Below are 10,240 nucleotides of genomic sequence, written 5' to 3' on the forward strand. Positions count from 1 at the left end.
CGTGAGGTCTTCACGCGTAAAATTCACGTGATTATTGGCTGCAAAGGATGCCTCGAACAGGAATAGTGTTGAACACTAATGAAACTCCCAAACGGCAAAAATTTGTGAGAATTCTGGTGGTGCTGAGAAAAAGTGAAGGAAAAAAGTCACTCAATGGTCCTCTCCTTTTCTATTTTCTCTTTTTGTTTCTGGTAAAGTCGTCTTCTTTATCCGAGCCCCAAAATTGCTTATTTTTTGTGAACTTTGAAACAATTCAACGTGCTTTTGCTCATATTTTGTACGAAATGGTTTCTGTTGATAACTCCACCCGCTTCGAGGACCCAGCTAAGGCCTTGGAATTGCTCCAGCTCTACAAAGAGCGTGATGGTCTGGACGTAGATACCTTGATGAATTCGAAAATGAATGGAGGCCTTACTTATAATGATTTTCTCCTTCTTCCGGGAAAGATTGGTCAGTATTTTGTTTTTGTTGGCAGTCAGGAGGAGCACTACTACTGTCACTCTAGTTCTGATGACTGATTACTAACCTTCTGCTCGGCTTACAGATTTTGCCTCAAGCACTGTTGGACTTGATACAAAGATCACAAAGAAAATCTCCTTGAAGGTTCCCCTCGTTTCTTCTCCTATGGATACCGTTACTGAGAGCGAGATGGCTATTTATATGGCTGTATGTTGATTCATCTGATTCTTGAATTATGTGACTGGTTGCTAATCCTGATCATAGCTTCTTGGTGGTGTTGGCATTATTCACCACAACTGTTCAGCCGATGAACAGGCTGATATGGTTCGTAAGGTCAAGAAATACGAAAATGGTTTCATTTCTGATCCTGTTGTTCTTCCTCCTACTACTCTTGTATCTGAAGTTCGCGCTTTAAAGCAGAAGTTGGGTTTCGCTGGTTTCCCTATCACTGGTACGTGCTATATCCATTGCGGGTCTCTCTAGATTTTCACTTGCAGACAAAGCCGATTACAAAATGATGTATTTACATTTTTTATTAACTTTCGTTCTACCGCATAGACTGTAATGGTCATGGGGAGATAATTTTTTCTGATTTGTATTTTGTGTGGCTTTTCAAGTTGGGAGTTTTCTAGAGCGCTCCTCTATTGGGACATGAACTAACATATTTGCACTATTTAGAGAATGGCAAGGTTCCTGGTAAACTTCTTGGTATTGTCACTTCTCGTGATATTCAGTTCCTTGAACAGGATGATCTCGCTGTTTCTGACGTGATGACAACAGATCTTGTTACTGCAGATGAGGGTGTCGATCTCATTTCTGCAAACGAGATTCTTCGCCGTTCCAAAAAGGGCAAGCTTCCAATTGTTGATCACAACGGCAATTTGACTGCCCTTCTTTCTCGTACTGATTTGAAAAAGAACTTGCACTATCCTCTTGCTTCTAAGCTTCCTGACTCGAAGCAGCTTATTTGTGGTGCTGCGGTCGGCACACGACCGGATGATCGTGAAAGATTGCGCAAACTCTCTGCTGCTGGCCTTGATATTGTTGTTATCGACTCTTCTCAAGGAAACTCGGTTTTCCAAATTGAAATGATCAAATGGATCAAGCAGGAATTACCTCATCTCGAAATTATCGCCGGTAATGTTGTTACCCGTGAGCAAGCCGCTTCTCTTATCGCTGCCGGTGCTGATGGTCTTCGTATTGGAATGGGATCCGGATCTATTTGCATCACTCAAGAGGTCATGGCTGTTGGCCGTCCCCAAGGCACCGCTGTTCGCTCAGTTTCTGAGTTTGCAGCTCGTTTTGGCGTACCCACCATCGCGGATGGTGGTATCCAGAATGTAGGTCATATCACCAAGGCACTTGCTCTTGGTGCTTCTGCTGTTATGATGGGTGGTCTTCTCGCAGGTACCACCGAATCACCAGGTGCCTATTTTTACCGCGACGGTCAGCGTCTCAAGGCTTATCGTGGTATGGGCTCGCTTGATGCTATGGAAAAACAATCTTCCACCGATAATGCAGCTACTGCTCGCTACTTTTCTGAGTCTGATTCAGTCCTTGTTGCCCAGGGCGTCAGTGGCTCTGTGATTGACCGTGGCTCTATTACCAAGTTTGTTCCATATTTGGTAGCTGGTCTTCAGCATGGTCTACAGGATATTGGTGTTCATAGCCTGTCTGAGTTCCACGCCAAGGTCGATGCTCATGAAGTTCGTTTTGAGCTCCGTACCGCTTCGGCTCAGCTTGAAGGAGGAGTTCACGGACTTCATTCTTATGAAAAGAGATTGTATAATTAAGTGAGTCTTTCTTGCTACTGCTTTAAGGCCACAAAAAAAGCAAATGTTTGTTGTCCACTATTATCGAAATGTTTATTTATCTAGGGTTGCATGGTTGTCTTATTTTTGATTCATAATTGTCTCAATTTGATATGCATCAAGTTTTGACAATGTGTTTTTTCTTGTTTGTGTAATAGGTTCATTTTTACGTATTCTATTTTTCTATTAGAAAGTAGGCATTGGCGGGTGTCAAGTATAGGGTTCTTTATTTTAATCTTTTAATTGGATTTATTTTGTTTATAAAATCGGAGATAGGAAACCAATACGCTCACAATAAGATTGCTCATGATTGTTGGCATTTGTGTTTTATGTATGTATACGAACTAAATCACGCTATATTGCCGCCAGAAAAAACAATACAAACAGAGAAAATGCCGAACGAGGATAAACACCAGTTATAGATCAATAAGAGATAGCTATCAAATTTTTTTATATTATTACTTCATTTCCGCCTTTGGCTAGTAAAAAGAAACTTTTTGTGAGTATGTCAAAAATAAGACTTGAAATAGGACTAGGAATGAAAATGCAAAAGCACATCCGATCGACGACCACATAAACAGATATAAAAAAGTAATATAGTACAGATCCCAAGCGGACCGTCGTGCTGAGTTACAAAATAGTTCCTGTAAGTCTACTCGTCGTCTTCATCATCCTGATTACCGGCGAAAACTTCACCAGCAATACGATCCAAATCTCGCTGACCAGATTCCGAAATCTTGCGGCCACCAGTTGTGCCAGCTTCAAGAACACCGATCTTCTCGAGCGACTGAAGAACCTTTCTGTTAACAGAGCCAGATGCATCGCGGTGATGTGATGGTCTTGAACCCCGATTAATAGTACCGCCATAGAGCTTGTTCAACTTGCTGGTGCCAACCGACTTTCGCAGATAAATGTGACGGGCAACCGAGGCAGCACGCTAAAGAATGTTAATTCAGACCTCGACTATTTTAGAACTTATGAACCTAACATACCATATAGAACCATTTGTCAGAGTCTTGGGGAGGGAGCCTTTATAGTGTGTGAGCAAGTGGCCTGAATTTGAAGATATCCAAAATTCGGATCAAAATACATACTCGTTACCAGAGCTAGTCTTTACCAACTCGACATATCCGGGAATCTCGAGCTTACCTAGTCACGGTCAATATTCGGTACTAGTTCGTAATTCTCAATAAAAATCTATAACATACCCTGACGCTGAAGGAACTGAGCGTAGGCGACAATGAATTCCTGAGCAGGAACGTCTCTGCAAATACCGATTAGCAATCTTTAAATACATCCTCTTTGGCTAATTCATACCTAACAGAAGCACCAGGCATGATTATTGCTTTGATTCGAAATGTAAATATTGAAGACAAATAAATAAATCGCTAAAACCTGAAAAGAACGACGGAACCCAGCGAAAAGAGCTGACTATGTTAGACGTGAGGCGTTAGTATGAAGCACTCACGCTGTAGCCTGGCAAGAGTGTTGTAAAAGACCATGAGTCGGATTTGTTCAAGTTTGTAGGGTTTCTGATCTGACGGTCACGTATAATGTAGGGTTGGAAGCCTAGGGTGAGGGCAATATTAGTAGCTTTAACCCCCCAGATGACCACCTGACAGGTTGCCGACTAGAAGGTTCTTGTACCATCTGTCGTCATGGACGGATTTCCTGCTGCGCCTTCGTAATCTGACTTATCATATGATTATATCTACAAAGATCCTAGCTATAACTTATATCTAACGTTTTACGAATATTATTCGCGCTGTTATTACTTTAATAGAATCTAGCGAAAAGAAGAAAATATGGCAGTATCATCCCCCCTATATTCCACTGCTCCTCCTTCGTACGATCAGTCGACTCAGGAGCATCCGATGACTGCGACGTCATCTCTACTTGATTCTGAAATTCCCCATCAGGAACCTGGATCAGCTCCGGATAGCGATCTTCCTGACGATTTCAAATATTCTACCTATGTGAGCCAGTGTACGATATCAGTCCGAAATGCGTTTGTTCGGAAAGTGTATACGATTTTGTTTGCTCAGCTGGTTATGACTGGCGGTCTATCGACACTGTTTATTCTGAATAGTTCGATCAAGTCCTGGGTTCAATCTCATCCGTCCATGATGTGGATTACGTTGTTTGGTTCTATTGCTCTATTGATTGGTACCTATTGGAAGAGACGAAGCTATCCTACAAATATGTTTTTCCTGACCGGTTTCACATTGTGTGAAGGCTATTCTGTGGCGACGATCACGACCTTCTACGACTCAAAGATTGTTGTTGAAGCCCTGCTACTTACTCTTGTTGTTTTCTTGGGGCTGACTTTGTTTGCCATGCAGACTAAGTATGATTTCTTGGGCTGGATGCCCTACCTTGGGATCGCTCTTTGGGTCATGATTGGATTTGGTCTGATCGCGGCATTCTTCCCTTACAACTCCTTGGGCGAGCTTGGATTTGGTGTTCTTGGTGCAATTATTTTCTCGGGCTATATTCTTGTTGATACTCAGATGATTGTGAAGCACTATCATCCAGATGAGGAAATTGCTGCCAGTATCAGTCTGTATCTCGACTTTATCAACTTGTTCTTGAGCATTCTCCGCATCCTCAACAGTATGCAGCGGGACTAATTTATGAGATTAGAGAAAGCTCTTGCGGGCTTTACATATATTCATAAAGAGAGACATAGGAATTATTTGGAGTCATGGATTTGGAGTGGCAAATTAAATTTCGGAATTGGAAACATGCACATCTTACAACTTAGTTAATAGGCTGGAATTTTAATACAGAATTAGTGTAAACTCTACTACGAAACAAGTAGAATTCAAAGAAGAATTATATTGAAACATCCAACGTAGTACGCTAGAAGTGAGAGAGCAAAAAACAACTGTAATAATTAGCCAGGGACAGCACCTAGTGAACTCCAAAGTAAACTCCAAAAGTGATGAGATCTCATAATGACAACCGAAACAAAACCAAAACCAAACCGAAACCAAATAACCAAATTAGAACCTGTAAAAACTTATGTGTGTGAGTGTGAGGAGTCGAACGAAATCGAATCTAAGGATTCACGTAATGCTCGTCGAGATAGACATTTACGAACTTCGTTCTGCCAGCACCAAGTAGAATCTACGTCGACTGTAATGCCTTCGTAGAGAGATGTCGAATCTGCACCGGACAAATTTCCCTGAATTTGTGAAACTAGATCTTGGTAATTATCCGCGCTAATGCTAGAGCTTGGCAGATTATCTTGATCTAGATCTAGCTCATGTCGAGGTGATGAGATATCGCTTTGAGAAAGAGCAGATGCTTTAGGGTGGGCTCGACGGAATAAAGACGATTTACGCGATGGAGCTTGAGATTCCGACTCGCTAGAATCATCTAGGCCTAAATAAAATTGTACTCGCGGATTATGCGGTCGTGCTGCAAGCGCGATAGAGCCTGTAGCTGCTAGTGCTTGCCGAGGAGAAGAAGAACCAGCACAAGTACGCCGGGAAATCATTGAACTAGGACAGGAAGAAGACTGGGTCGTTGAGGGGATAGAATCGCGAGGTGATCCAGTCATAGATAGAGAACGCGACAGGTGGACAGTGGCCATGATGTGTAATGAAGGACTTACTTCATTGGAAAATCGTTTCAAGTGGTTTCTCAGGTCTTTATAACAGTCGATAGTAGCCGATCATGGGATTGCGCTCCGGCCGAAGGAACTCCGAACGGTCAAGACAAGAAAGTGTGGGATGGGAGCCACGGGTCCGGTTGGGACAAACAACTAGTCGTGGGGTCGGCTAATAGAAGAACAACTAATGAAATTCATACTATTGGAAACAATAATACATACTCCCAATTGCTCAATCACACCTAGCTAAAGAGCCCTGCACATGGACAAACATTTGATCAAAATAGCAACATCCAAGACATTATTTCATTCGAACAGGTCGATGACGACGACTATTGGCTATTGCTTGCGTATTCGGTCTATCTAAACTTGGATACTTGTGAGAAAGAGGCAAATACAGGGCATTGTTCAGATCCCGTTCCCACCGGAGACAGTGCCTCCTTCCCTTGAGCCTGCACAGGCCCACCATTAACATTTGTGAGCCCTGCCACTATAGCGGGCGACTCTTCTGGAGACTTTTTATTTGAAACAGGTTATAATATTCTACGAACATAAATTACGCATCTAGGATAAATGCAAGTATGAGTAAATTATGTTTGATGTCACTTTATTCTGTTTGGATCCTTCTATTCATAGCGAATTTCTAAGGAACTTTTTGTACCAATTCACGTAGCTCTATCGCCGAAATATCTGCCCTGAAAATAAGTGGGTTAAATTTCCCCTCCGGCTAATAGCTTGTGAAACTACTGCTACGCCTACTTTCCGCCCGCCCTGGCTATGTTGATGAGGCCGTTTAGCCACTGAGGACTCACTCATACACGGCCCACCTGCTCATCCCGAACAGTACATCAGAACAGAGATTGCGGGTCTCGTTGCGACTCACAACGCCACTCCCCCACAGTCTGTCAGACAAGTCTCTAGCTAGCTGTTCAATGTTTTGCTAGTTTCCCTTCCATCACTGTTTAGGTCAGCAAACTTGTTAACTATTAGAACTACAGGCTCAATTACCCTTTTGTCTCTTTGAGCAGTATAAGATTTTCTATTGATGAACGGCGTTAAGAGGTGAAGCATTTTTTTTAAACTATTTCCTTAATTTTAGTAACGCTGGCAAAATCTCTGGTCAGTTTCCTCTTTTAGTAGACCCCCACCCCAGATGGCAAATAAACCTGTGGACATATATAACTTTGAACAGCAATTCGACTAAGCGCAGCCGCCTCTGTATTCCCCACGTCTTGTAAACTAGCCCCTTCTATTTGTTCGTTCATCAGTCCTAATTGATGATTCCGGCGATGGCAAAGTTTCATAACTACTCGACGGAAACTAGGCAACTCAATCCGGACGGCATCTCCTGTCGATATATATGTGATTTGGGCTTGTCGAAAATAGCAAGCTTCTCGATATTCAGGATTGGTTATTAGCATTTCATGCTATCCATCATGCTATATCTTTCAAAAACCTTTCGTTCCAACTATTCATAACAAATTAGCCAGTTTCTTTTTTACAGACCGTATGATAACTTGTCAATGTGTCTATGGCATGTATTCTTAGGCTGTCTCGTAGAATCTCTCTGCAATTCAAGTCTCGTAAAGTACTGTACTTACTTAACAGAGATGGTAGCGTTTGTTTGCTTCAATCCAAATTTGCCGCAATCAATTCAGTAATCTAGTATCAAACTTGAACAGTGAAGTCAGAAATTTGACTGGGTGGCCAAGTTGGTTAAGGCGTATGACTGTTAATCATAAGATCGAGAGTTCGACCCTCTCCCTGGTCGAAAAGTTTTTTTAATACGAATATCTAGAGTCTTGGTTTATATTAATTTTTTAATTAATGTTCGGACGGAGGAATAATTCATTAGTCTACTTTAGGATTTGGAAAACATTAATGAAGGAGTGCGAGTCATAATTGTTCAGCAAATTTCTGCATTAGTTTGGATGCTCCGTAGCTCTTGAAATATATTTGATGAACAAGCTATCGGAAGAACCGAGGCCGGAAATAGTAGAGTTCCTGAATTTTGAATGGCTCATTCCTTTCCTTTCCAGTTGCTAGCAGCTCACCTTATGCCGGTTCATGCCCGGATATTCTTTTTTTATGGAGCGTCATACGAGAAAATAAGAGCTGCGGAGAACAACTAGATTCGGCAGATTAGAGTTTACACTAGCAGCCCTTGACTGGATTAAAGTAAGAAGGAAGATCTGTATTAGGTCTAGTGTCAAGCTGATCGATAGCCGGACGAAGACTGCAGGTTCAGGTTCAAGACTGAGACTGTGGTTTGAGGGATTTGAGGGCACGTGGGAGCTTTTGAGTATGGATAAAGGCTAGTTTATATCTACAGCGAGTCCAATCAGAGGACTCACTCGGCAAGAAACCTCGATCAAGCTGAAATGTTCTGGCAGAAGAAAGTTGGCTTATATACAGCACAATTGTTAGCCTTAATAGTTAGCGCCTATGGAGGCATGTTGCGGGCTTATAATGTTACGCATCCTCAGTGTGCTGGAAGACTAGACGGCTACTAGTAACTTTAGTCATTGGCATGCGAACTAGAACTGAGAACTCATAGACTGAGATATCATAGGAAATTGCTGAACATAATCTAATCTGAAAAACGTATTGTGAAAGCGGCAAACGTAATCGAACTCTCTTACGGAGACTGTGGAGTTAACACTGTAGAGAGTAGCGGAGAAGAGGTTGTGGAAAGTCCAAGAGTAGTCTTCAAACATTCTCACCACGGCTAGTGGGGAAAAAGAATCCTCGCTTGTTGTTGAACCGGAACGACCGGTCGAGCTATTGAGCTTATCAATAAGAGCATTGCAAACTTTCCGTGTAGAACAGAACCCGCAACATTAGTTTCCCTTCTGGGAGAACCGCGCAAAATAAAAATAAGCGGAGGGAGAGGGACAGGAAGAAGAAACTAGCGCAGCTTATTCAAGGGAGACTAGTCTGACGCGTATGTGAATTGAGCGTACGGCATGAAATAATAGGTTTATCGGGTAATGGCCGGTTAAAATTCGTCATTCAGCTGCAAAAGTGATCTAGTTTTGATGCAATAGCACGACATAGCGCACTAAGATTACTCACTTATCTTGACGGCTTCGTTACGAATGCCCAGTAGTAGTCTGGAGATCGTTGGCCAGGTATGTGCAGCTATTCGACAAAATGCAGTAGATGAGTCAAAGGCAAGAACACTCAGTACTGGAGGACAGGGGAGGGCAAGCGGTCGCCCAAGCGTTGCTAATGTTAACCGGCAACGAAGTCGGACGATATGTGAACCAATTCCTCCAGTTCAGTTATTTTGTTTTTGTGCACACTAACCTTACAGTCCAACTCAAAACAGAATTGAGAGGTGGGATCGCTGACAAACATTACGAACAGGAAAGTTGGAGATGAACCAGTTAGTTCATACTGCAGGGGCCGCCGTAGCTGTAGCCGGCCGATACGAAAAGTAATAATGGAGCTCGAGGACCATCCACTCAATCTGCGTCTGGCCGTCAAAAAATAATAGCAAGAAAACAGATGCTCTCGATAGCTAGCACTGATTGCGTAGAAATCGACCATCTTTATGGTATTTAAGTACACTTCTCTATATAAAAGGACCTACAGTTTATCTTATCGATTAGATAAGACTGCAACAGACAACTGTCGGCTAGCAACTTAGGTTCGTATGCAGAAGCCGAGCCAGAATTCCTCGGCGAATGAAGAGAGCGTTCGTGGTTCGAATGAGGTTGGTTCACAAGTCAGCACGAGCACGTTATTTCCCGGGAAGCACGAGCGTCCCCAAGATCTGAGCACTAGAGCAGAATGCCGCCCTTCGGGTATAGAAGTCCTGTAAAGAAATACACTCTCGAGAGGAAAGTTTTCTTACTTGGCCGTCAGCGGTTGTTACGAATAATAGTCTACACAAAGAATAGCAGAACCACGTTCTCTGCCTTATTTGGGCTCTTTGGTCTCGCATCTATGCCAAATTTTGCCGGTTGCAGCACCATGAACACCTTATGAATCTCGAGTGGATTACACTCTTTGGTTGTCTGTCGCAATTCCCGAAAATCGAACTTCTTGAGTGTGGAGCACTGGTAGCAGTGATCTTGTCACTAGCTGAAAAGTAATTCTTACTATCCAGTTCCAGCGCGCTCTTCTGTAACCCGACTTCTTCTGTTTCCGTTTGAACTTCAACATTTCTGTTTCTATTTCCGCGACAAAAGTTTAAAGACGCTCACCCTTTGAAGTTCTGTAGACTTGTGGTGGCTGCCTCTGGACGCCTCGTGGTCTTTCCGATGACTCGTAGCGCGCGGGCGCGCGCCCACACGTCCGCAGACCGAAAGAGCTTACCTGCGCCTGGTGCAGAGTTAGATTGGATTCG

At 42.9% G+C, this 10,240-nt stretch overlaps 3 protein-coding genes and 1 non-coding gene across 4 annotated transcripts; 3 read left to right on the top strand and 1 right to left on the bottom strand.

Moving 5' to 3' along the window:
* The first annotated feature begins 132 nt into the window (after positions 1-132).
* V1516DRAFT_672070 (IMP dehydrogenase/GMP reductase) lies at positions 133-2,537 on the top strand. The gene is made up of 4 exons (XM_066921689.1): positions 133-450; positions 545-666; positions 724-910; positions 1,138-2,537. Exons 1-4 carry the CDS (start codon positions 285-287, stop codon positions 2,250-2,252), a joined length of 1,590 nt encoding a protein of 529 aa, XP_066779380.1. The 5' UTR covers positions 133-284; the 3' UTR covers positions 2,253-2,537.
* Positions 2,517-3,742, bottom strand: V1516DRAFT_648507 (40S ribosomal protein eS19). The gene is made up of 5 exons (XM_066920217.1): positions 3,588-3,742; positions 3,479-3,534; positions 3,365-3,419; positions 3,263-3,299; positions 2,517-3,207 (listed from the first exon to the last, which is right to left on the bottom strand). Exons 1-5 carry the CDS (start codon positions 3,605-3,607, stop codon positions 2,923-2,925), a joined length of 453 nt encoding a protein of 150 aa, XP_066779381.1. The 5' UTR covers positions 3,608-3,742; the 3' UTR covers positions 2,517-2,922.
* Positions 3,743-3,994: 252 nt separating this feature from the next.
* On the top strand, positions 3,995-5,076 carry V1516DRAFT_672080 (inhibitor of apoptosis-promoting Bax1-domain-containing protein). The gene has a single exon (XM_066921690.1). It carries the CDS (start codon positions 4,076-4,078, stop codon positions 4,898-4,900), a length of 825 nt encoding a protein of 274 aa, XP_066779382.1. The 5' UTR covers positions 3,995-4,075; the 3' UTR covers positions 4,901-5,076.
* A 2,507-nt stretch (positions 5,077-7,583) lies between these two features.
* V1516DRAFT_t16 lies at positions 7,584-7,657 on the top strand. Its single transcript has one exon. It is a non-coding gene; the product is annotated as a tRNA-Asn (tRNA).
* The last annotated feature ends 2,583 nt before the right edge of the window (positions 7,658-10,240 follow it).

The sequence above is a fragment of the Lipomyces oligophaga genome (assembly GCF_038497815.1).
Source record: "Lipomyces oligophaga strain CBS 7107 unplaced genomic scaffold V1516scaffold_2, whole genome shotgun sequence".
Taxonomy (NCBI): domain Eukaryota; kingdom Fungi; phylum Ascomycota; class Lipomycetes; order Lipomycetales; family Lipomycetaceae; genus Lipomyces; species [Lipomyces] oligophaga.